The sequence below is a fragment of the Rattus norvegicus genome, chromosome 19 (genome assembly GCF_021556685.1).
Source record: "Rattus norvegicus strain SHRSP/BbbUtx chromosome 19, alternate assembly SHRSP_T2T, whole genome shotgun sequence".
Taxonomy (NCBI): Eukaryota; Metazoa; Chordata; class Mammalia; order Rodentia; family Muridae; genus Rattus; species Rattus norvegicus.
In genome coordinates this window covers 62,625,247-62,652,212 of record NC_141552.1, presented here as the reverse complement: position 1 = coordinate 62,652,212, position 26,966 = coordinate 62,625,247, and the positions used below count along the sequence as shown (strand labels likewise).

Below are 26,966 nucleotides of genomic sequence, written 5' to 3'. Positions count from 1 at the left end.
CACTGTTCCTAACCAGACTTTATTTGGTGGCTGTGGGCCTAGTGTGGTGCTGGGGACCTGGGCTCTACCCAAGCCTAGATTGGGTACTACAGGGTCATAGCTCCTACTAGGTAGAGGGCCATCAAAGAGGACAGATGTAGAGGAGCAGGCCTGTCCACCTGAGGTGGGCCCTGCTGGGCCTCAGCTATTAAGAATCAGGGATGCCAGAAGCTGGCTGGGGTGGGGAAGCCACCCCTACTAGCGTGCCAGGATCGTTGCAAGAGTAGTCTGCCAGGTGGAGTCAGGTGTGGGGACGCCAGGGGATGGGCTTCCTCTGTGCCACAGCAGGGGAAATACAAGTCCTTTGATATATACGTATATTGAAAAGACAGCTGTTTACCAAAGTATCTAGAAAAGGGTATTGGCCTTTACAAGAAGGGTCATGGGACTAGCAGTAGGACTTCTTAACTGGGAGGGGTCAGTCTCGGCCGGAGGTGCACCAGGCAGCTGTAAGCAGGGGAGAGAAATGGTGGTCAGTGGTTGGGCTTATGGGGGTCAGGGCCACTTCCCTGGAGGCTGGAATGGCTGTGGGGAGTACTCCAGACCAGGCTTTTGTGACCCGAGGCTGCTCACTCGGGCCCTAGAGGGAGGTCTGCAGTGAGCTTCTCGGGTGAGCTCCCATGGGTACCCACTGGTATCCCTGTCTACACACACCAAGCTTTGGGTCAGAGAGCCGGCATCTGGACCAGGATTCCTGATAGCGGCAAGCAAGCAGTCCCTGTAGGCCTGGGAAGCCCTTCTCTGAGACTGGTGTTGAAGATGTGGGGCACCCCACCCCCATGCGTTCTGTCCCTCGTCCTCTACCTGGCACGGAGATCTGGGAGAGTGCCTCAGGCTGGCTCAGTGTGTCAACCTTGACATGTCGGAAGGCCTTGCACACAGGGCTCTGCAGGTGCCTGCAAGTCAGGAGCACAGATTAGTCCGGGGAGGGAGGGCTCTTGGAGGTAGGGATGAGGGGAGCGTGCTTTAGGTGTGGGCCCAGGTCTAGTCCTGCACTGGGAGAGAGGCTGTGACCATCCATCCAGGAAGCCGCTAGCCTGTCCATGGGAACAGGATTAGACCTGTAGCCCTGACCTTTCCCGTTAGCTGCAGCAGGGGACAGCCGTTGTGTCTGAGAGCCAGCCCTCTGTGTTCACTCCTCCCCAAAAGTACCCAGTTCCGTAGTCTTACGGCCCCGAATATTCACTGCAGGGAAGAACAGGGACAGAAGTGACCCCCTCTGCCCTTGTTGTATGTTAGGGCTGTACACGGGAAACTAGAAACTTCTGCAGTACTGTGGCTCCGTCTGAGGAGATCAGCGAGGTGCCTGGGCTGGGGTGCTCTAAACCAGCGCCATAGCCCTGTGGCTAGGCTAGCCCCATGACACCCAGCAGCTTTACTGGCAGCAAGGCTCCAGGACCCAGCACCTGATGACGTAGGCAGGGAAACTGAATCAGTCCTCAGAGCAGAGATTTACATGTACAGCTCCTATGAAGGGTCAGGGTCTTAGAACCAGACCGACTCTGGGTGAAAGACAAAAGCTGGCCAGGAAAGGATGCTTGCCTGGAAGCCTCTGCAAACGGAAGCTGGGGCTCTTCACTGTCCTCAGTGTCAAGAAACAGGAGCCTAGAGACAGTCAGCCCCACCTTACCACAGCTCCACCCCCTGGCATGGGGTAGGAACAGGGCTGCACCAACCTCTTCCACTCCTCCTCTGTCTCCCAGAACTCGTAGATGACGAAGGTTAGCCCATCTGCCATCCTCACCGCGGCCACACTGCAGGGAAGTGACAAGCACATGTGTGGCTGGCAGTGACGACCCATCGCACACCACAGCCCTTACCCTCTCTTCCCGCTGGTCCTCTACAGGGCAATGGGAGCCGGAGACATCAGAGACCACTGTGACTCCAGGTCTCCAGGAGCAGCACCACGGTCCACAAGGAGAGCAGGGTTTTTAGATGCGTTTGTTTGATGGTTCAGTCGGCACATGACTGAGACCCAAGTTCAACCTGGAGAAAATGGTGTTGAGGGCAGGAAGATGGCTCAGCAGGTGAAGGAGACTGAAACAGTCCGATGGCCTGAGTTTGATTCCCAGACCTACACAGCCGAGGACAGAACCAACTCCTGGACGTGTCCTCTGACCTTGCAGTGTGACATAAGCTAGAGTCATCTGAAAGGAGGGAGAGCCCAGCCCACTAAGGGTGGAGTCATCCCTAGCCTGGTGGTCCTGGGTTCTATAAGAAAGCAGGCTGAGCAAGCCATGGGGGAACAAGCCAGTAAGCAGCATCCCTCCATGGCCTCCGCAGCAGCTCCCGCCTCTGTGTTCCTGCTCCACTCCCTTTCCTGATGAATAGCGATCTGAAGTGCAACTGAAATAAACCCTTTCCTTCCCAAGTTGCTTTTAGTTATGGGATTCCATCACAACAGCATCCTGAGACCTCACAAACATCCCATCCCAACCCCTGGTACATAATGTACACATACATACACACACACACAAGCTGGGTACTCACTTATCTCAGGAACAACTCCCCAACTGACCTCTGACCTACACACACACACACATGCATATCTACACAGAGGGATGTTTACACACAAAATACCTGGGTTGAGAAGAGGAACCTGCAGCTCCGGGAGGTATTGTCCCAGACTGAATGACCTGCATCCCAGGGATGTCACTATCTCAGAGGGGTCTGCGGCAGTGGTGTGACCATGTGGCCTCTGGTAGAGTCCCTGTCCCCACCAGCTCCTCCTGGCACCTGGATGCCTCTTTCCCACATGTGGCAGAAGTGCACCTGAGCCCCTCAAGCTGGGACTCTTTTTAGGGTGAAGACTGTGAGGGAACTTGACTGTTGCCCCATTGTTGGCTCGTTATGCACTGGCCTAGAATCACGTGTAGAGCCCGGGGTTCTTGAGTGGATGGGGGTGCCTGCTCTGGTCTCTCTCTAGGCACAGCAAAGGTTCCCATCAACAACTGGGTCCTTAAGTATGGCCCCACAGAATGATGACTGCCAGCCAGGTGACTACCTTTGCCTGGCTGGTGATGGCTTCTCATGAAGGGAAGACACAGCAGGGCAGGCTTGGGTATGGAGACACAATAGGAGGAAATCTTGCACACTGATGTATCCCAGGATCCCATCCTTCAAGAAGGACTGGGGGGGAGGGGCAACAGAACCCAGAGGGCCCAGGTAAGGAACAAGGAGTGCAGGGAGTACAGGGTGGAGTCCCCTTCTCTCTCTTCCTTAAAGAACCCTCATCCTCAGTCAAACCAGGGCTCTCCTCCTCGCATGTGTGGCTTCTCCCTGTGGCCCTGCTACTTATCGGTCTATCTTTACACAGGAGACAGGACCGACCTGGCTCCCGATGACGCCATTCCAACACACAGCCTCTGGCACCTTCCTTAGGCCATCTACCCATTCCTCTGTCCAGTCAAACCATCGTCACCCTTTCTTGATATTGGCAATGTGCAGACCCCTCACTGGTGACCACAGTCCCCTGCTCTGCCTTAAGGCAGGTGACCTGCAGTCTAGAAGACACCTCTCCTGGGGGCTATGGCGTCTCCCTCTCCCCACCAAGCCCCGGCAGGAAGCTCTTTACTTACTGGAAGCAGTTCCTTTCTTCAGCAGTGCTCCGAAGGTACTGTCTCAGGGAATCCAAGAACTCGCCCAGCTGCTCAGGGCACACGGCCATCTCCTGCCGGACCAGCTGCAGGTACTGTAAGCCAGAGTGGCCGTGAACACGTGTGCCACGCCCTTCCCCAGCCACAAGGGCATCATCCCAATCCCGGACCTTGCTTCGGAGAGGTCAAAATAAACCCACTACACTTTTTATTCTTACATGTGAAAATCAGCTAAAGGAGACAGGTCCCAATGGGTAAAGTCCCTGTGGGGCCCCCACCAACAGGGCAGTAAGAAGACTGCAGGGAGCCCCAGCAAGAGGCACAGCCCAAGGCCAGTAGGCTGCCTTTCTGACAAATGCAGCATGATGACTGAACAGGCCAGATCCTTGTTCTGAGCCAGGCCAAATGTTTTTTCAATCAGAGTCCTCTACCTTCTGTCACCATGCCCCTTGGGGAAGGGTGAGCAGAGAGGGTGACCAGAGACATGGAGCTACCCACACTCCTCAGAGAGCTGAAGGAACAGGTCAGAGGAGAAGGGTGGAGAGGGGCTCACCATGTTGGTGCCTTCTTCATCCGAGAGGCGCTGCTGCAGGTCAAACGAGAGGGTCTGGAACAAAACAGCGATTCATGCCTGGGACTCAGGCTGCCTCCAGGAAGGCTCCCAAGACTGCACTCTGGATATGGGGTACCATGCACCCCGAGAGTTACAGCCCCTGCCCAAGTGTGCCAGGGGTTCCCTGGGCCAGTCCTAGTGGGCAGGCTACTTAGCTCCCATGCATAGAGAAGCCTCAGAGGAGACCCCAGACTCAGGGAATTGGCAGAGAGGCCCTTATGGTCCAGGCCTCTGAAGCACTGGGAGATTCAGAGACAAAAGATGGGCCCCAGTAAACTTGGGGTATGTAGCTGGGGCAGGGAAATCTTAGTAACGGGCCCCGGGGGGCCCCCAAATCAGGACATTGTTTTTACCATGATTTCATAAGAGCCCTAAGATCCCCTAACTCACATACATCACCCCTAGCAGTGACTTCAGGTTCCCCATAAACCCATGGTCTACCCAGAGTGGCCCGCACGCCGCCTCCCCAAAGCCCTGAACCAAAATCTTTCCACATCTATTTCTCAGCTTCCCGGAGCCAGCTGCTGCCTGATTCTGCTGAACACAGAAACCACTGCAGCTCTGCGGGTCACCAGTACCTGGCGCCCGAGCACACGCTTGATATACAATCATCATCATGTCATAGCACAGAACCCAGGGCCGCAAAGTTCCCCAAGTGGGCTAAGCATTAGGGTCTGGGTTTAAACCATATCTTTTCCCCACCTGGAGAGATCCATTCTTCTTCCTTCAATGTGGGTACCCAACAACCACAGCCCCCATGCCTGTCTACTCTGCCAACCGGCATGGTGCATGCGAGAGGCTCATCCATTGTTTAAAAAGCGGCAGGTGGGCTGGTGGTTCTCAAACGTTTGAACAAGGGCCTGCCCCTGAGTCACATCCGCAGCCTTGACTGATGTCCACACATCTCAAGATCGTGCCCAGTGGACAAGATGTGATTGCGGGTTTAGGTTTGTTTCTGTCACTTAATAGGCACACACGGGCGGCTCCTGGAAGGCTGGGGCCCTATCAGGAACCCTTTGGCCTCTCCACAATCAGATGGAGAACCCAGCAGTACCCAGATCCACCCACTGCCTGGCAGGCACAGTTGGAGGCGGTGCTTGGCCACGTGGGGGCAGAGCCTGAAGCTGGCTGGAATTGGCCAGTGCTTGTTCTTAGGTCAACCAGAGACCTCGCAGGACCCCTCCCCATCTCCAGGACGCCTAGGTGCTCCTGGTTACCAGCAAGCCTCGTTGTTAGGGCGACCGGGGTACTAAAAATAAGCTTCAAAGCACCTCCCTCCTGGGGCCCCCACTGAGTTGTTATGACAACCGGGCACAAGGTCCCCACCGCGCGCCGCTCTCACCCGGGGCAGCAGCCTTAAAAGAGGCGTGGGAGGGGTGACCCTCGCTTCAGCCACAGCCCTGCAGCTGGCAATATCGCCTCTCCTCCCATCAGACGGCCTTCCAGTGAGAAGCCCCGCCCATGAGTTGCTCAGAATGAACACCCGAGCCCCGCTAAGTACCCGAGCTCATTGCCAAAGAAATACAGAAAAGACAAGACATGTTACCTCAATCTCAGGGCTCTGACACACCTGTCGCTCGGCGTAGGCAGGTGCGTGGGAGTCCTGCGCGCACATGTGTGGGGAATTTGATAAAGGGTGACTATCAGTGCTAACGGGGCTAATGTTAGACGCTAACTGCGACAGCAGGCTCTAACTTGAGCTGCCAGTGCCTTTGGCGAGGGACACTGATCTGTCTCCCCAGTCACCAAAGCAGAACTTTCAGGTTCAGAGAGGGCAAGCTACGAACTCAAAGCCAAACAGCAGAAACCCAGCTCCAACAGAGGAACCTCTGAGCCTACTTATCTACAAGCCCCTTTGAGAGCATTGTGGGTCACACACTGTCCGTAGTAGAAACGTCTCTGTAAATGCTGGTCTGCTCCACACTCCCATGCTGTATTAAGTCGTCAGCAGTTTCCTGTTTGGAATCTGCCCTGGACCACCGTCCCTGGGCTCCCACTGGCACCTGCTTTTCACCTCTGGTCTTGGAGCCAGCGTTCTTGGAAACATCCGTAGCACAGGCCCCCCGCGGTTATCTGTGCCTGGGTTACTCTCTGCGGCCTGCCCTCCCACCGCCAGGACCATGATCCCAGTCTGATCCTTACAACCAGCAACCCACCAGGGCGTCTAAGCTTCCCAGCAAACTCTAAAGTGGATAGGGCTGGGAGAAAGGTGAGACCGGGGTGGGGCAGGCCTACCTTGCTCTCCAGTCTCCCAATCAGCTCTGCCAACCGGCTTATCTGGACCTCCAGCCCCTCCTCCTTTGGCTCCCCTATGGCTGAGAAAGAGAGACCCTGGAGGTGGGCGGGGCCATCCTGAGGGGGCGGAGCCCCAGCCCCTAGACTAGACCCCGGTGCAGATTACTTGGATCCCTTTGGAGGGCAGTGCCCACCCATGCTCTCTTACCCACAGGCAGGCTCTTCACTGGTTCCGGGACCACAAGCTTGTGGTTGGGGATGTAGGGAGGAGTGGGTCCTCCGTAGCGGCTCTCGTTGACGCCATGACTAGGTTTGCAGTAGTCCTGTCTGCAGTGCATGAAGGAGAAACAGAATGTTGATGAGGGCACCCGTGTGACCAAGGCCACCTCTACTGCCTTCACTGGGCACTTACAAAGCATTGACTGTATCCTGAAATGTGCCCGGACCTACCCTATAACCCCACGTTGGCGGGATGGGCAGAGGGGCCTTCATTTTCTCAGAGGAGGAAAAACCATCCACGAGGCAGATGACTTGACCAAGGCCATATGGTCAGCTGCGGCATAGCTCGGTGCCAGACTCTAGAGGCCAGGCCCCTGTGCCCCTCAGGCTCATTTCCATAGCTGAGGTAAAGCTGAGCATCTATCTGGCAGACCTCACAGTTCATAGCTTCCAGCCACAGGCTGAGCCCAGGCTGAGGAGACACCGTGTATCTTCCCCCCTTCCTATCTCAGTAGAGGCCACTGTGCTATGGATGGAAGACCTAGTTTTGTGTCGGTAAGACCCCCACCCCCAAACAAGGTAGCAAGACAAAACGGAGCCTGGCTTGAGCTTCATCTTTCTTACCCACACATCCATGCACAAGACTCAACAGGCATGCTGTGCCCCTAGCACGGTGACTGCCACCCAGCAGGGTCTCCAAAACTGCAGGGTGAACAGCCAGTTCCTTATGCACAAAGGGAGCCTTGCAAAACCAACTAAGACTTACCAATCAACAGGGTGTGTGGGTGACACCCCCACACTCCGCCTCTGAACCCTTTAGCACATTTTGAAATCTGTCTCCTGTTGACCCCTGAAAGCTTAACAAGTCTTTCTCCCATGCCGAGGAAGCAGGCTCAGCTCCCTCAGCGAGACAAGGCGAGTGGAGGCTTTGAGCTGTGAATCACCAAATCTGTACAAACCAGCAACAAATGCAGTGTCCCTCGGACCATGAAAGGTCGAGTGGGAGGCCGCTCAGGCAGCAGAGTCTGCATAAAAGCTTTTCCTGGAACGCAGCACCCTTGGGAGTTGCTCTGGGGTGGGGACACACGGTAGCCTCCCCTGGGGAACTCAGGGCCTGAAGCCAAAAGTGTTGATATGTGGGCCAGCATGAGGTGTCTGTGGGCGTGGAACAGATTTCCCATCAAGACACACCACCCACTCCTTCCACTGACACCCCAGGGTTATCCCCTCCCAGTGGGGACAGGCGAGTAGAACCACGGATGTAGCCATGCAGCGTAGGAAGGCAGCCAGGAAAATTGCCCAAGGCTGCTATCTATCCGCAGCAGGAGAAAAGGGGTGAGCTTGATTAAGATGATAATAACAAGTCAATAAAGGGGAAGTCATCTGTTCCTCGGACGGTGGCTGGTGACACTGGGGGCTCAGGATCGTAAGGCTGCTCACATAGGCAGAATCGTGAACCATTTTTTCCAGGTGCTGAGGGCAAACATTTGGCAACGGCATCATTAAGAGGCCCCTCACGGGCTGGAGAGACGGCTCAGCGGTTAAGAGCACCCGACTGCTCTTCCAGAGGCCCTGAGTTCAAATCCCAGCAACCACATGGTGGCTCACAACCATCTGTAATGGGATCTAACGCCCTCTTCTGGTGTGTCTGAAGACAGCTACAGTGTGCTTATATATAATAAATGAATAAATCTTTAAAAAAAAAAAAAGAGGCCCCTCACAATCCTGCCTGATGGAGGGCCTCACTGACCAAACTTCACTCGTTCAAACCCTACCCCACAGCAAAAAGAACATCCTGGTGGCACTGCGACTCTGCCAGGTACACTGAGGTTGTACCCAGAGAAAGCCAAGGCCATGACTTTGGGCTTCCTGACAACTGCCCAGCTGTGTGTGGGTCCCGTTTCTCCTTGACTGCTCCGAGCAGGAGTGTGCTCAGTTAGCTATAGGCAGCATGGAGTGAGGGTTGGGAGGGCTCAAAGCTGAGCAGACCCCTCTCAGCTAGAAAGACTGAAGTGACCCAGCCTGGGCACACTGCACCCACGGTGGCCATGAGAAACCTCTGGGTGCTTGCCAGCATACCTGGAGACCAAAAGAGCAACACCGTGCACTCCAAACCTCTCCAGAGTCTCCTTCAGTATGTTTGCCCTGCCTTCAATAGCTCCCTCAGTCTCTCCAGGTAGCAAGGGAGCCCTTGGAGACTCACAGGGTTCCTGACAAGAAGACGCTTCCCTCAGAAAGGTGGCATTTGTGTTTCCAACCTGCAGCCGGATCCCACTCCCCAAACTGGTTCCCAGCGTTCAGAAGGACATTGTTACGTGAACAAGAACTGTGGTAAGATCTGCAGCTCTCAGGAGTTCACATCCCATACCGGACGTTCTCCTAAGCACATCCTGTCCCACGTAAGCCTCGTGACTCAGGTGCTAGGTCCTAAGTTTGTCCTCAGATTGCAGTCAGAGAAATTGGGGAAACACATGGAGAGGTGCAGCAACTTGTGCACCCAGATCTGAGGGGGTACAACAAGTCAGGCTGCTGTGAGTACCCCAACAGGTCCCACGCACACACCGGATCTGGCTGGTCTGTTCTTCGATGGCTTCCACGGCGCTTTCCACAGAGCTGAGCAGCGACTGGATCTGATTGGCCGTCTCCTTCAGAAGGAAGCGGGTCACAAACTGGTCCACGTTGTTCCCACCTTCATACACCTGGGGCATCGGGAGAGAACCTGGGTGTGAGTTAGCTCAGCGGCTGGGCACGCCTTGGGGCCGATGTCTCTCAAGTGGCACAGTGGGACCCTGTACTTTCTCCTGCATCCCGGAAGCTGCAGGGTACACCAAGCAAGGTCCCCACCTCCAGAGGCCAAAGGTGGACCTAACTGTTTCATTTGGATCACCTCTGCAAGTCTAGAGAGCTGTGGGTACTATCTTACATCTTACCCCCTGGTGACCAGAGGGCAGACAGTAAGCTGTAGCTGCAGGGATAAAAGTGGTAGCAGTGTGACAGGGATAGTTATGGTGACAGAGGTGTTAGTGGACTGATGATGGCGAAAATAGCAAGGGAGATGCTGGGGATGGTGATGCTGGTGATGATGGTGGTGTTGGTGATGCTGGTGATGATGGTGGTGTTAGTGATGATGGTGATGATGATGGTGATGCTGGTGATGATGGTGGTGGTGGTGATGCTGGTGATGATGATGGTGATGCTGGTGATGATGGTGGTGGTGGTGATGATGATGATGATAGTGGTGGTGATGATGGTGGTGATGCTGGTGATGATGGTGGTGATGCTGGTGATGATGGTGGTGGTGGTGGTGATGATGATGATGGTAGTGGTGATGATGGTTAGGGAGATGGTAATGACGCCATCAATCACAGATGGTGGTGTTTTAGTTGCCGCAGTAAGCAGAAAGCACCAGGAGAGATGACCTCTGCTCCCTTCCTTCTTCTACAAGAAAAAAGTCTTTGTGCCCCTGAGTCTCCATGCTGCTATTCAGACAACTCACTGAGGAGAATTATATAGGCAAGAGGGCTAAATGGCTCCCCAGGAAATCCCCAAAGCATGTGCTCAGGAGTAGGGGACAGAGCGGAGAGGCGGGCAGGTGCACACGGTGAAGAGCAAGCTCTGGAGAGAGGAGGGTGAGGGGTTTTCCTGCACGCTCTGGCATTTGGGGCATAGTAGAGCCTCTCCTGACAAGACCGGAACCGACGTCCCTTGTTGCGATTCCTGCCTCTGCAGAAGGTTGCAGAGAAGGTGGGAGAAGCTTGACTTCTTATCATCAATGGGGTGCAGAGGTAATCAGCACTGGGGAGAGGTGCTGGATCTCAACCGCTGAGACGTCCCCCTCTGGAGCCGCCCCTCCCTCTGCACACTGGACCAATGCCCAGTCCCTGGCAAAGCAGGGAAAAGCAAGGCTCTCAAGGAAAGCAAATTAAACTATCCATCACTCTGACTGGGAATTAATTAGCAATAATTACACATTGGGAAACATGAAGGGAGACAGAGGGCCCGAGGAATGAGGCGTGGGGGGCGGCACAGCAAAGGGTACACGAAGGCGGACATTCTGTCCCGAGGCCTGGCTCCGGGCCACTGTGGGCACACCCAGGCGGAGAAGACATCTTAGCCCGAGATATAAGCATCTTCTAGCTGTCTTTCTAACAAACTGGCCACCCATGGCCTAGAGAGCAATGGACTCTGACAACTGAATTCCTCCAGATGAGCATGGTGACAGAAGACAGTAAAAACCACCACCACCATCAACAACCCCTAAACCCACAGGAGAAAGGCGGGCTCTGGACAGAACAGGAGTGGGAAGTATGTTCACGACAACCAGACCAGTGCCTGACAAGGCAGTCACTAACTGCACTAACTGTGAATTCCAAAGCAAGGCCACCTTCCGGGGGAACTGACAGAGACATCACCCTTTTCTCCTCCACCAAGAGCCAAGAGAGCAGCTCCACAGTAGAAAGGTCAGGAAGGCTGTCCACATGCCTTGGGACAAAGCCACTTGCAGAAGGCACCCAGAGCCCTGTGGAACACTCAGATTTTCCAGATGGCTCTACAGGCAGCCATTGAGAATCTGCCCTAACATCCATGCTTGAGCCACAGGGAAATATCCCCTAAGAGAGGAGCTGTAGGTGAGCAGTGGCTTCAGAGGTAAAGAAGGAAACCTGTTAGCCATTAACAGTTCCCTTGTTTATTTCTTTACATGTGTGCGTGTATGTGAGTGCATGTGCCATGATGCATGTGTGGCGGTCAGAGGACAGTCTGTGGAAATCTGTTCTCTCCCTTTACCATGTGGGTCCTGGGGATTGAACTCAGGTCCTTAGGTTTGGCAGTAAGTTTCCTGACCAGCTGAGCCATCTCGATGACCAGATTAAGCCAATAAACTACTGAGATTCTATCTTTCCCATCTCAGAATTCCCAAAGTGAACAGGAAATGTTTTTAATGGCCTAGGAATAGGACGGAACATGTTTCCAGAGACGTTTCTTGTATGTGTGCATGTGTGCATGCATGCGTGTGTGTGCGTGTGTGTGTGCATGCATGCGTGTGTGTGCGTGTGGGTGCATGCGTGTGTGTGTGTGTGTGTGCATGTGTGCATGCATGTGTGTATGTGCATGGGTACATGCGTGCTTGCGTGTGTGCATGTGTGTGTGTGTGTTCTTGTGTATGAGGGTGTCTGCAGAGACCAGATATATTGAAGTTGGTGTTATAGGTAATCCAGAGCAGCCTAACACAGCTGCTAGGAGTCCCAGTGATCTGGAAAGTAGCAAGCACTCTTAACTGCTGATCCATGTCGCGCACGTGTGTGTGTGTGTGTGTGTGTGTGTGTGTGTGTGTGTGTGTGTGTGTGTGTGTGTGTGTGTGTGTCTGTGTTTTGAGACAGGTTCTCACTGTGTAGCCCAGGCTAGCCTGCACTTACTATGCAAACCAGGCTGGCCATGAACTCAAAGGTCCACTTGCCTCCGCTGCCCAAATGCTGGGAGTAAATGTGTAAGTCACCACACCTGGCTTCAGAAGCCACTGGATAAGATAAAAATGAAGTTCTTTTTTTTTTTTTTTTTTTTTTTTTTTTTTTTTTTTTTTTATCCTCTAAGCTGTAATCAATGAAGTAGAGCCGACCGTCAAGAAAGAAGAGTGTGAAAGAGGTAAAGAAAGCCTGGAGCCGAGGAAGAACAAGACCCGTCAGCCGAGCCGGAGCATTCGTTATGAAGAAAGGCATCTACAGTCCCCTGGGTGCAGGCACCGTTCCGGAGCTGATTAAACAAGCGGCAGCCGGGGCGCTCCCCATCAGAGCGGCAAAGGCTGTGCAGAGAGAAGCCGGAGCAGAAGGTTCTGCAATCTCACTCAATCAGGCAGACAGGGCCAGCTGCAATACCGCCAGGACGCTCGAGCTTAAATGAGAAAACGCGAGGAGAGATAAGGAGACCAAGGGCGCAGTGTGGCCAGGCTGTTGTTACATCCTTTAGGGCTGAAGGGGAGGCTGCTGTGAGCCTTGCTAACCTTGGGGACAGGGACCCAGCTGTCATAAAGCAGGCAGGCTGGGTATCAAGAGGTTCCAACTCCTCATATTCTTTCTTTGAGTCAGGGTCTCTGGCTGTCTTGGAACTCCTAACAATCCTCCTGCCTCAGCCTGGGGAGTAGCTAAAATGGCAGGTGTGCATCACTACATCTGACCTGTGGGCATTCTTCTTAAGACTTTTTTTATTTTTATGTGTCTGCAGGTGGCTGTGGAGGCCAGAAGAGAAGGCGGGAGTTAGAAGGGGGTGTGAGCAGGGAACTGAACTCAGGTCCTCTGGACCGAGCAGCCAGCATCTGTAACCACTGAGCCATCTCTCCTGCCTTCTGTTCATATTCTTTAGTTCAGTGACCCTCCATGCCTGATCGCTGCCCCTGAAGGCTATGGGAAGGAGTGGGCAGATCTGTGACAGCCATGGTATGATATGTATTTTATGATATATATATACATATACATATATATGGCCATATTTTTTTTTCTTTTCTTTTCGGAGCTGGGGACTGAACCCAGGGCCTTGTGCTTGCTAGGCAAGCGCTCTACCACTGAGCTAAATCCCCAACCCCCATATTTATAAAAAGCAACTAATGTGCCCAGTCATAAATGAAAAATTAGTAAATCCAAGTAGCAGTTTTTAAGGAGACATTCTCAGTCAGGCATGGTAGCACACGCTGTGTACTCCATACGTCTACCTCAACTTGACACAGGCTACAGCCATCTGAGAGGAGGTGACCTCAGCCTCCATAAGATATCAGGCTGCAGACAAGACTGTAGGGCATTTTCTTATTTGACGGGGGAGGGCCCAGCCCAGCGTGGGCATTGTCACCCCTGGGCTGCTGGTCCTGGGTTCCTTAAGCAAGCAGGCTGAGGAAGGCACAAGGAGCAAGCCAGTGAGTGGCAGCCCTCCATGGCCCCTACATCAGCTCCTGCCTCCAGGTTCCTGCCCTGCTTGAGTTCCTGTCCTGACTTCCTCCATTGATGTGGAAATGTAAGATGAATGAACCCTTTTCTCCCCAGCTTGCTTTTGGCCATGGTGTTTCATCATAGCAATAGAAACCCTAACTAAGACACACCTATAATCCCAGTACCTGGGAGCAGAGGCAGGAGGATCTCTGTGAGTTCAAGGCTGTGTAGGGGTTTGAGGTGAGACCCTGCCAGAAAATAAAATAAATAGGGCTGGAGAGAGGGCTCAGTGGTTAAGAGCACTGACTGCTCTTCCTGAGGTCCTGAGTTCAATTCCCAGCACCCACATGGTGGCTCACAACCATCTGTAATGAGATCTGATGCCCTCTTCGGGTGTGTCTGAGGACAGCTACAGTGTACTCATATAGTTTAAATAAATAAATCTTTAAAAATAAATATAAATAAATGGACACTCTTAAAAATTGCAGGGACAGTGTTAAAATATTCGGTAAAAGGCAGCAAATAAAGATTTTCTGACCGCATATTAAAAATATTGCATCTGGAGAGACGGCTCAGTGGTTAAGATCGCTGCTCTTCAGACAACACAGGCGTGATTTCTAGCACCTACACGGTGCTTCACATCCCTCTGTAGTTCTGGTTCCAAGGGACCTGACACCCTCTTCTGGCCTCTGACAGCACTTATAGTAAAACATTTAAAGAAATTAAAGAATCGCACGTTAAAAAGTTGCCAATATCATCCACCAGAACCTTCTCCATGTTCAAGGTTCTGCGTGAACAGTGGCCTGAACCTGACACTTCACAGTTTGTATTCTGAACTCTGCTTTACTGAACACCTAAGATTCGGTATAATTAAAAAAAATACGATAAAAGTCTAAATGCATCAAACAAAATAGATGAAAGTATACAGAGAAAACCAATAATTAAGTGATAAGATACTATTTAGTGTGAAAAGTCAGCTCTCTGCTGTTCAACAAGAAAGATGCACTAGAAAAACCATAAACAGGGGAAAGGGGCCGCGAGCTGGCTCAGTGGGCAAAGGCACTTGCAGCCAATTCTGACAACCTGAGTTCAATCCCCAGGACCCACGGTTGTGGAAAGAGAAGCAGACACACACACACACACACACACACACACACACACACACACACGCAGGCGCACGTACTGGTGCAGGGCTCCCAGATACACACAGGCACACAGTTCCAAAGCCGGCAGTGACATCTCGGAGGCGTCACTCTACCGTGCAGGGGAGACCAGCTTTGTCCTCTTAAAGAGTACGTTTCAGCTGCATGCATTTCCCAACAAAGACACAACATCTATTTTCAGGTCTGATGTCCCATAGTCTCCAAATGTCCCTCTCAAGGTCCTGTGACAGTGTCAGGCGGCCAAAAGACGGGTCCACACAAGACACGATGGGGGAGGAAGCCTGCTGGTCACCTGCCTTTATCATGGTCCAGTGAATTCGAGAGATGGTTCAGAAAATGCTGGGGACAAAGACCATCTGTGGTGGCCGGGAACCAAAGGTCAATGGTTTATATTTCAAAATTTCCTATTCTAACCAAAGCATTTCATTCTCACGAGGGAAAAAAAAGACCGGTCATGACCATGAACCCAAGCCAACAGAAGGCAGGAATTAGAAGAAGAAGCACAAAGAAATTAGAAAACATAACACGCGGGGCTGGGGATTTAGCTCAGTGGTAGAGCGCTTACCTAGGAAGCGCAAGGCCCTGGGTTCGGTCCCCAGCTCCAAAAAAAAAAAAAAAAAGAAAACATAACACGCATATTAAATAAGTGTGTGGGGCTGGCTATGAGAAACGGCTTATTAAAACAGTCAGCACCCTCAGAAGCACTGGAAGTGGCACACACTTATACTCCCAGGACTGAAGAAGCTGAGGCAGAGGGATGGTAAGTTAGAGGTCAGCCTGGTCTACACAATAAGATCCCGGGTCAACAAACGACATGAAAGAAAAGGAAGAGGTAGGCATGGCGGCCCACGCATGCCTTCCATCTCAGCACTTGGAAGGCAGAAGCAGAGGCAGGTGGATCTCTGAATTTGAGGCTAGCCTGGTCTACAAGGAGAGTTCTGGGACAGCCAGGGCTACACAAAGAAACCCTGTCTTGAATAAGAAAAAGGAAAAGAAAAGGAAGGAAGGAAAAGAGAAAGAAAGAAAGAGGAAGAAGGGAAGGAAGGATGAAGGGCCAGAGGAAGGGAGAGGAGGAGGAGGGAGGGTTCAAATCTTAGAGAAATTTAGAAATGGGCCATTCCTAAAGTGCTCTCAAACTGTGACAGCCCCGACCTCGCAAATGCCTAAGGACTTTGTTGTTTTTCTCTACAGAAAGTGTCTGTCCGTCAAACAACAGTTTAGACTTTTGAAAAGAATCATAAGAACACGCCGTGTATAACTGATCACGAAAGCAAACAATGTGTCCAGGCTTGTTAAAGAGAAAGGGGAACACACCGAAAAGGAAATGGTTAACTTAGGGTTGGCTGTGACCAGGGTGTGACCTGTGACCAGGGCTGCAGAAATGGCTCATTGCTTAAGAGCTTCAACAAAAGACCTAGGGTTTAATTCCCGGCACCCAATGGTGGCTCACAACCATCTGGGACTCCATTCCAGGGGATTCAAGGTCCTGTAGACTCCAGGCACACAATAAAGTAAGAGTCCCTACCCTTTCAGTCAGTCCCTTGACCCAGGAGTTCCGGATACGTTTTTGTGTTTTAGTAGAAGACAAAAACCCACTTCCACATGTGTCAGGGAAGGTGACTCATACAGAAGATGTCCAGCTGTACGGTCAGCTACCCGGGCCATTATCCCATCTCAGCTCCAATGCAAAGAGAAGGCCCTCCGTGGGTGATGGAGCCGAGTGAGGGATTGATAAAGGATGACGCTCTGATGAGAGTGCATCGCGGAGCGTGGACTATTCAATACAAGGGAATCTAAAAATAGAATCCACCCATCGATGGCTGAGGCGAAGTCATCAGATCACAAAAAAAAAAAAAAAAAAAAAAAAAAAAACCAAACAAACCAACAACAACAACCAAAACAAAACAAAACAAAACAAAACAAAACAAAACAAAAAAAAAACCCACAGGCATTTGAACATATTCCTCACCATCGCCCAAGACAAGACAGAACAAAGGGGGAAGGCAAAAACATTTTTTTTTTTTTTTGGCATAGGCTGAACTGAGGAGGCTTCTAAAATAAGAGCTGGCATTAATATTGCAATTAGCATAGAGATGCTGGAGAGATGTACTTGAAAAGCTGGGGTCTAGCGTCATTGTGATGCGTTAGTTTCTGGAGAATATGTCACGTGAACCACGGGCACCAGAGGAGCTGAAGCTAGCCAGCATGAAGGAGACTAACCCAGCTAACGGGGACGGGACCTCTGCAATGGAAATCGAGACACTCAGCTACCACTCAGGGACCGAAAGATGCCTTAGTTAGGGTGTCTCTTGCTGTGCAGAAACCCTGTGACCAAAAGCAACTTGGAGAAGAAAGGGTTTCTTTCAGCTTTCACTTCCACATTACTGTCCACTGACAGAAGTCAGGGCAGACACCCAAGAGCTAATGCTGCGGCCAGGCCATGGAGGAGTGCCGCTCACTGGCTAGCACCCCAAGCCGGCTTTCTAAGCAAGCATCTAAGGCCACCAGCCCAGGGATCGCACCCCCCAACGTGAGCCTGGCTTTCTCATATCAACTATCAATCAAGAAAACACCACAGGCCAATCTGTGGGGGGGAATCTTCTCAACTGGGACCAACTGGGAGGACTCTCGCTTATGTCAAATTGACATAAAAAACAGCCAGCACACAAAGGAAGCATTAAAGATCACCAGCGAGCTGCCTTTCTACGAACAAGCCATCGAGGAGATACCGAACAAAAAAAGAAATACTCGGCTCCTGCATCATCAGGACCGCCATGACCACCTGAGGCCACGTGTGCCCACAGCTAAGGCTGTGCTGAGCCTCCTGGGAGGAGTTCAGCCCCTCTTCTTCCTGTGAGCCATGATCAAAGAGCAGGCAGACCACTGTAAGGAGGGCCCAAGGCCTCATTACTGCCTCACAGCTCTGCTCCATGGGAGGAAGAGGTCGAGGAGGGGCTTGCTGCGCAACCCATCTTCCCCTCCTCTCACAGCCAGCAGCAGCAGAGCAGGCCGATACCCCTGCCTGGAACACCCCACTAATGCTCCAGCCACCAGGGACACTGGGGCTGTCAGTAAAACTGTCACAATGAACAGCCTTCCTGAGGCGCTCTTACAGTGTCTTAAATACTCACAAACAGAAAGCCCAATGCCACAGTGGCAGTCTGTGTGTGTCTGTGTGTCTGTAATGTGTGTCTGTAGTGTGTGTGTCTGTGTGTATGTGTCTGTCTGTCTCTGTGTGTGTCTGTGTGTCTGTATGTGTGTGTCTATCTGTCTTTGTGTGTCTTTGTGTTTCTGTATGCGTGAGTGTGTGTCTGTCTGTCTGTAGTGTGGATCTGTGTGTCTGTCTGTGTCTGTAGTGTGGATCTGTGTGTCTGTCTGTGTCTGTAGTGTGGATCTGTGTGTGTGTGTCTGTCTGTAGTGTGGATCTGTGTGTGTCTGTGTGTGTCTGTAGTGTGTGTCTATGTGTGTCTGTCTGTGTGTATGTGTCTATCTCTGTGTCTCTACGTGTGTGTCTGTCTGTGTGTCTGTCTGTAGTGTGGATCTGTGTGTGTATGTCTGTGTGTATGTGTCTGTCTCTGTGTGTCTGTGTGTCTGTGTGGGTGTGTCTATCTGTCTATCTGTCTTTGTGTTTGTGTGTGTGTCTCTGCGTTTGTGTGTGTGTGTGTGTGTGTGTGTGTGTGTGTAGGGGGGTTGAAACTCAGCAACATTTGGGTGCACATCAAGAAGGAGCCCTCCAGCCCGCTGTGGACAGGGTATGGCACAGGCTGTGTGAGAAGCTGAGGGAGCTGTGATTGACCTACACACAGTACTGCTCTCAGCAGCTTAGAGGACCCTCTTCCTTCAGTTCCTTCAAGGCCGAGAATAAGGATGCTCCTGCTTCACAGGCGAAGAAAGTGACACTATAATCCTTCAACCTGGTCACTGGCCAGACCAGCTAAGTGTTCTACTGCACATGGGTCAGCCACTTAGGAGACAATATCACACTCCTGGGTCAAGTTCAGATACATAAACCTTCAATCTCTGATTCCGGGTCCTTAGGTCTGTTCTGTGCCTCAAGGAACCAATCACTCGGGGACTCCTGCTTCACAAGGTTTCCACTCCAGGACCAGCCTTGACCCTGGGAAAGGCCCTCACACTCTGATGCACAGCCTACAGACAGGGCTATCCACCAAGGTGCTCCTTTCAGAACGTGGCTTATCTCCACTCCTCAGCGAGCCCTAGGTCAACATTTGTCCCCACACATCCAGACACCCTTGAACACCAATGACCAGAAAAATCTAGAATACACAGGCGCTCAGGTCTTAGCTTCCCGAAGGCACTACCCACACCCACTGACCTTCTTGGTGTAGCCCATAGCCTTCAGGACTGAGTGGTTCAAAGTCTCGAGGGAGGCCAGGACATCTTCATAGTCTCCCATGTGTTCCACAAAGTAATCTGAGGAAGGAGGTTGCAAAGGTCAGGGGTCACAGAGGATTCCATCCCTCTCCCTGGGGCCCTCCCACCAGCCCCACCTAGGCCCAAACTGCTCTGCCCTCCTCTGGCTACTGTTGTTCCAGGTACCTACCACACAATTCCTTTGTGTCCACATGGCTTTGGAGGGAGTGAGGGAGGGAGGGAATAAAGGAGAGAGACAGAGAAAGAGAGAGAGGGAGTCAGCAGGCCTGCTTCTGACCCTCTATGCAGTCCTTAAAACAATTGCTCCCCCCTCCCACATCTTAAGCACTGATGCGAGCCCACTTCCTGGAAGGTAGAAGAGGAAGGTAGAGGAGGGGGCAAGCCACCTGTCCTGCCCAGCACGTTCTGTTTTCTTTCCTCATTTGGAGACAAGGTTATATTCTGCAATCCAGGCTGACCTGGAACTCTCATGATCCCCCTGCCTCAGCATCTTGAGTGTTGTGGCCACAGACCTATGCCACCATACCTGAAGGCACAAGGTTTCTCTCAGAGCCTGTGGGCCGTATCTTGAGTAGCTGGGACTAGTCAAGGGCTGAGCCTGGGAGACGGGAAAGGGCTGCAGGGTGGGCTGTGACTATCAAAAGTTGTCAAAACAATACTACTGCCCCTCCTAGGACTCTTGGGGCTCTGGGTCAGCCTCTATTCTAGCCCTGAACTTCACTTGTTAGACTAAAGCAGGGAAGGAGCTGGTCCTTGCTCAGATCTGGGGAGGTGCGTGAAGGCATCAGCACCAGAAGCTGCAGCAGAGGGACCAGCAGGGTCTGTGTGGGGTCTGATGCCTCCTCTCTGGGCCTAGCCTCTACCCTGGCTCAGGACTGCTTTTGGTAGATGCCATGCCCATCTGAGAAAAGGTTGTCTGTAGATTCCAAGGCCGGCGACTGCCTTGGAGTGCCTCAGACAACCGGAAATGTTGCTTCTTATGTCTACTTCAGGGAATACTGGAGTCAAGAATCCAGAATGTCTTCAGAATTGTGACCTTCCCTATAGGGATAGATCCCCCAACCCCACCCCATCCTTCAGGGCAACCTCTTTGGATCTTTTTGTTTGTTTGTTTGTTTGTTTGTTTGTTTTTTGAGACAGGGTTTCTCTGTGTAGCCCTGGCTGTCCTGGAACTCACTCAGGCTGGCCTTGAACTCAGAGGTCCGCTTGCCTCTGCATCCCAAGAATGTGTGCCCAAGAGGCTGCAGAGAAGCTAAGACCTCAGATGGCCTGGACACAGAGAGCCCTGCTCTACTATGAGAACCAAAAGACATCCTCAGAAAATTACACCCTGTCAGGTCTCCAGCCTCAGTTCCTGGCTACCACTTTACAAGCAAACTGCAAAGTGGCCCGGTAGTAACCATGTACCTACATCACCGCTAGGCTCTGGGCCCCCCAAGTGATCCCACCTGCCCTAGCGCCCCTAGAAACTTTAGTCCTCAGCACCTCAGTGGGGCAGAGGAAGGTGACCAGGTGGCTGTTGCCCACCCAGGCAGAATTCAGGGGCATCAGACAAAGATGAGTGAAGGACACTGCACACTTATGCTGGCTCTGGACGCCAGGTGTCCTGGGAGGCTGAGTCACAGGTCCAAGTTCTTAGTGGGTTACAGAAACAAGTTCATTTTGTTCCAAGGTCAGAAGTGGAATTCACAGGGGTTGGGGATTTAGCTCAGTGGCAGAGCGCTTGTCTAGCAAGCTCAAGGCCCTGGGTTCAGTCCCCAGCTCCAGAAAAAAAAAAAAAAAAAAAAAAGACAGAAGTGGAGTTCAGGCTAGAGTTGGGATTCATAGACACTGTAGGGTGGTTTGGGATGGTGGTTCACAGGGAAAGCGGTGTCTGAGGTCACGCTGGGATTAGAACTGAATGGAGAGATAGCAGGCAGGGCCACAGCCAACTTCCCATCAGTCCTGCGTATACTGCAGCAGGCCCAGGGTCTCTCCCCGTTTGGCCAAGGTGGCTCAGAAAAGACAAACTTTGTGGGACACACACACACATACACACACACGGGGCTCAGGCAGCTTGGCAGCGAGGATCAAGTAAGTCTGACTTTTGAATTATTGAGTCAGGGGAGTTCTAGGCCTCTTGCCCTTAAACAGGACCTTGGCACTGTGAAGAAGGGAGGAGCCCACACATCCCAGGGTGCCCCACAGTAGCCCAGGCTCACTTGGTGTTGTCTGAATCAATGGTGTGGAAGAGGCCCTCCAGCTCCTTCTCATTGAGGACGCCATCCGCGAAGAACAGTTGAAATTCCTCAAGGGACAGTTTCCCGTCGTCTGCAATGGACAGGCAAGGAAACAAGTGACTGCTTGTCTCAGAGAAGAGAGCGCATGGTAGCCTACAGCCTGTCCTCAGCTGACAAACTCCCTGTTGTCAGCCTGAGGCCTACTGACAGGTAATCCCAAACCATCGGAGACAACTGGTTTCTGGGGAGCAGATACCTTCATGCTCTATCAGGCAATCACCCCTTCTGCTCTCCCCTCAGTCATCTGACATAGACATTATTTTTTTTTTTTTTTGGTTCTTTTTTTCGGAGCTGGGGACCGAACCCAGGGCCTTGCGCTTCCTAGGTAAGCGCTCTACCACTGAGCTAAATCCCCAGCCCCCTTACATAGACATTATTTAAGCAACATGCTTAACCTGATACCACTAGCCTATCAGGGATCATGCTCAATCCAAGCCCCAGGTCCCAGCTCTGAAGCAGTCTGAAGATAGTCCTTCTATTCCGTCCTTCCTCAAGGCAACAGCAGGCTGAGCTCAGACCTTCAACCTACCCTAGAGCAGGACTTTGTGCCACATGGTAGGTAACAGCACAGTCCCCCACCTTTTGGGTGAGGGGTAGTCAGTGGCTCCATATTTCATGGCGTAGCTGGGCTGCATGGAAAAGCTGAAGCCAATGCTAGATTCAATGAATGTGTGCTGTAATTGATTAGTCATGTCTGTCCCGGGCACAGCATGGGGTGTGCTAACACCAGGCCAGGCTTCCCTCTTGACTGTTTCCACCTGCTTATCATGGATGGTACCTCAGTGTCCTCTGTACCCAGAGAGAACAGGAAGCTGGAAGACAGGGCCTGCAGATCCTCTGACATTTACCTTGGGTGCTAGTCACAGGCCTAATGAGCACAGATGAGCTATTAAGAGGAAAATATCCTCCACTTGGCCTCTGGTCCAATTAGAGAAGACAAGTTGTCCTGCAGTTTCATCACCTCTGCCAATGACCCAAGTGGGGCTGTTTGCAGGTGGTGCTACTAATGAGCAGGAGCCCAGCCTGCAGCAATGACCTTTCAAATAGCAGGAACCTGTGAGCCTCACATCCTTGGATGGAAGGGCTGGCTGGTCCTCACCCTCTGCTGAACAACAATGCCAGTCTTTGAGGGTGATACCCAGGCCTCTCACACTAGCCTTCCCTTGGGGATTAGCTACCCCGTGTCTACCACATCCAAGCTAGTCAATCATGAGAGCCTCCCAGAGACACTCAGCCTTGTTCTCATAATGGAAGGCATCTTGCATACATTGGCAGATGTATGCATTGGCACAGAGGCCCTCCTGTGCTTTGGGCACAATGGCCTCACGGAGAAGACAAGTTCAATCACCCAACCTGTGGGAGTGGTGGGGGTCAGGAGGGTGCAGTCTAAGGCTCCAAGCTGACACTCCTGTGACCTGTGTGGGGGGCAGGGGCCAGGCCTCTTTCCCTGGGTAGTATAGGCTCTGCACAGTGCTACCACACCTTTGGTACCCTACATCCCTGTGTTGTGTGTGGAATCTGCAGGTGGTCCCCAAGGCCTGGGAAGATGCATACCATCCCTGGGACAGGCCCAAGAGGGCAACACTCCTCTATAATGATCCTAGCCCAAGCCTGTCCCCCTGTCCTTCCAGATCCCAAAGAGCTCCATCCCAACCCACAACCACGTGGGACAGTTAACAACAGCTCCTAGGAAGGGCAGAGGAGGTGGACAAGGCCGGAGCCACCTTGAATTAAAACCCACTTGGGAAGGGCCTCAGGGCAGGTGACAGGCAAGGGTTCTCTTCTGCAGTGTTGTAGGTCACCCACGTACATCTCTTTACCTCACCCCAAAGCTCAGGGCAACACAGGACAGCTGTTACCACGTCAGCTTACAGAAGGGGAAACCGAGGCACAGAGCAGTGACAGCACTTAGCCTCTGGATTTCTTGCACTCTTCACCCTCAGGTCCATAGTCGTCCATGTTCCCACCCCTAGCTGTTTCCCATGAAGCACCAGGACAGGGAGAGTGCGGGCAACGAAGCACCTAGAAGGAAACTCACCGTTTTTATCCGCACGGCGGAAAATCTGGAGAGAGGAGGGCTGGAGTCAGTCCTGAGATGAGTCTGGGCAGGTGCCCTGAGCAGCCTCGTAACCCAGCTTGAGATCCCTCTCCCAGGAACAGCTTGGGTGAAGCCCAAACTTCCCCAGGAGACCTCCAGGCTGGGACCCAGGTTGGAGAGACTGCAGCAGGCAGAGGCCCTCCCCATCCTCCATAAGCTATCAATCCCTCTTCCCACCGCGCCGCCAGCCTGCCCACGGCTGCTGACAGACACACACACTCGTGCTACACACTCACACACCCCCACATGCATCTCTGCAGGTGTACGCACACTCATCCCCCTAGACTCCTCCAATGCTGAGCGCACAGCTGCACCCAGCCGTGCTCGGAAGGCCACGGGAGCTCCAAGCCTTCCCACCATTTTCAGGACCCACCTCCCCTTGCTCTGGCTTGCCTGGGTTCCTTCTGAAGGAGGTGATCTTGAAACCTGGTGACAAGATCAGCCCACGAGAAGCATGGCGTCATTATGGGATGGGGGAGAGGCAGGCAGGGATGTTCTGGTTGCAACTAGCAGAGATGGGACGGGGAAACACTCCTAACCTGGGACCTGCTGCTTTGCTGACATTTGAATCCCTTAAAGTCAGTTCATGGCGGGTGCTGGGTGCCCAGGGCCATTAGGCTGTTCTAATAATTGCAAGGCAATTCCAAAAGCTGCTCAGCCCAGACCATAACCCAGGCAGGTAGACCAAGGGGTCTGCTAGACCTCCCAACTCATAAAAAAAGATTTGATGTCCAACCCTGGGCCACTGAATCAGAATTGCCTTTTAATACCCTAGGGGCTGGTGTCCCAGCACTGTAAGGTCTGAGATGGTCCCTGGGCATGTCCCGGTCCTCCAGCTCCACAGGTTTTCCCAGACTCTGTCTGGGAGCTCTGTCAGGGACCTGCTAAGTCAGACAAAAAACAGATGGCTCTGCTCACCTGCAGCCCACAAGCAACTGGATAAGGGAACTACTGTGTGCTCTCTGGGTACCCCTTGACCTCAAGAGGCCTGGCTGTCGAAACCGACTCGGTTGATGTGGCCCCAAATGACACCAGGTAAATTGAGTGACACTTTCTCTCTACTCCATATCCCACCTCACAGGGACAGAAAGAGGCTCGGTCAGCACAGGAGCAAGTGCAGAGGGAGGGGCTGAACAAGGCTTTTCTGGAAGAGGGCAAGCTGCCACCTCTACTCTGGACTCTGCCTGGATCCTGCTGTGTGTGTGTGCACCTCTCTCTCTCTCTCTCTCTCTCTCTCTCTCTCTCTCTCTCTCTCTCTCTCTCTGTGTGTGTGTGTGTGTGTGTGTGTGTGTGCGACATGCATCTCTTGCTTGTGAGTTCCCAAGGCAGCACTAAAACACCCATTTCCAAAGCCCTCCTGCCCAGACACACCCACAGGTTCTGAGATCTAGCAAGGGAAGTAAAGTGGGGATAGGATTTCTAGTTCCATGACACTTGTAGGGGTGTGTGGCACACACACGTGAACTCACGCACACACCCAAAACTACCCCCAAATCCTCTCAGAACCCCATAACATATGCAGGCACTCCCTGGGACCAGTCCCATCCCCCAGAAGCCCCTCCACGAACCACCAACCTTCTCCTGCCTGTATGTCACTCCACTCTGCGGGGGTGGGGGTGGGAGAGCGGTGGTGTGGGGTGTGGGGGGTGTGGGGGTGGGGGTGCATGAGGAACTAGGTCGGGTGAGGAGTGAGTCTGGGGTCCAAGAGTCAGGAGGAAAGAACAGAAGAGAGTGAAGGGCGCTGCTCAAGGTGGAGCTGGGGGTGAGGACCCCTAGGTCCAGGCAATGATTTTGATTCTATGGAAAGAGAGGAGGTGGGGAAGGGGCTTCGCTCTCAAAGTGGCACAGCAGGAAGCTCAACTTCCTCCGCGGAGAAGAGAGCAGCAGTGGTTCAGGGCTGTGTGTGGCGCTGGTCTCAGAAGTATCAGATCAGGGAAGAATCCGGGATCGAGAGGAGGGGGCTGGCGGTGCCGCGCTCTTGTCCCAATCGCAGAGACTCAAGGGAGGGTTTGGTTAGGACCCGAAGAGGGGTATCGTGGCCAGACTTACGACAGCTCTGGGGGACTAGGCTATTGGATACAGGGGTGCGGGAATGTGAAGGGAGATCTAGAGGGTCGTGCGGGTTCCAGGAGGACCTACGACCCAGCCGCCATGCGAGGGGAGTAAGGTGGGCCCGTGCTATGGAATTAGTGGAAGCGGGAACGTGGAGAGAGGCGACTGAGGAGAGGGTCCTCCGTCCGGGTGCGGACCCAAGCCTCAGCCGCGATGGGGGCCTGGGGGGTGGGAGGGCTCGCGCTCGAGGTCCCCACGCGGAGGAGGGTCTCAGGCTATGGGACATGGGGATGCAAGAAAGCGGAGGAAGAGAACGGAGGTGAGGGTCATACGGTCCCGGCGGAGTTGGGGGCTCGGAGGGGATGTCCCGGCAGGAAGAAGGGGTCCCAGCTATGGGATGTGGAGATGACATAAAGTGGAGGCAGGGATGGAGAGGACCGTACGGTCTGGGCTGGGGGACAGGAGCCTCAGCGGCAATGAGAGTTGGGGATTTGCTGGGGGGGTGCCCTCGCCAAGGAGGGTCTCAGCCATAGATAGGATGCAGGGATGTGGGAACGGGCAGAGAGCGGATAGTGGAGAGGGTCCTTGGGTCCCGGGTGCGGACAGGCACCCAGCCGTGCTCGGCGGAGGGTCCCGCGCGTACTCACGTCCAGGATGACGGCTGTGCCCCCTCGCGGTGCGGCGGGCCCGGGGTCGGGGTCCGCGGCGGGGATGTCGGGGACGAGCGGTGCGCGGGGTTCCCCCATCCTGGCGCCCACCCAGCGCAGCAGCCCGCCCAGCGCGCGGCCCTGCGGCGGCGGCTCCCGGAGCAGCCTGTGCGCGCCGGCCCTGCACAGGCGCGCCGCCCGCTCACACATCTCGCCCGCCGACCCCCGCCCGGCCGCGCCCCCGCGCGCCCCCTGCCCGCGCCCGCCCGCGCGCGCCACTCCCGCCGCCGGCCCCGCGGCCCGGACACCGCGGGGACCGCCAGTGCCGGGGGGTGGGGGGGCTCCCCGGACCCCGAGCCACGTGCTCCGCGCCCGCCACCCCCACCCTGCCGGCCAAGAGCGGAGGCAGGGGACTGCCCGCGGGGGCGCGGGGCCCGGCGACCGGACCCAGGCACGGTCGCAGAGGGGAATAGCTTCGTTTCGGGGCTGAGGGCGGGTGTGGAGGAGGGTGGCGGCCCCCGGGATTGTGCCTCTGTCCCTGCCAGGGTCTCGCTGACCCCCGGTCCCCTCCCCCTGTGGTACTGGTGTCCGGCGAGCCCCGAGCGCCCTCTGCTGGGCGATCCTCCCCAGTCCCTTCCTCCCCTCCTCCACCCGCGGGCGTTAGTAGCCTTGAAGGCAGAGCAAGATGCAGACTTGTGCAAGTGACTCTGACTCGACAC

The 26,966-nt window shown here is 53.6% G+C and overlaps 1 protein-coding gene across 7 annotated transcripts; it reads right to left on the bottom strand.

Annotated features, from left to right (window-relative positions):
- Necab2 (N-terminal EF-hand calcium binding protein 2) lies at window positions 1-26,809 on the bottom strand. Of its 7 annotated transcripts, NM_133415.2 has the most exon segments (13): window positions 4-486; window positions 844-935; window positions 1,716-1,793; window positions 3,618-3,730; window positions 4,189-4,242; window positions 6,484-6,563; window positions 6,692-6,810; window positions 9,265-9,401; window positions 19,113-19,210; window positions 19,341-19,366; window positions 21,373-21,481; window positions 23,489-23,513; window positions 26,248-26,408. In NM_133415.2, coding segments are annotated over 13 exon segments (1,059 nt in total). In that variant the 5' UTR covers window positions 26,347-26,408; the 3' UTR covers window positions 4-457.
- Window positions 26,810-26,966: the final 157 nt, after the last annotated feature.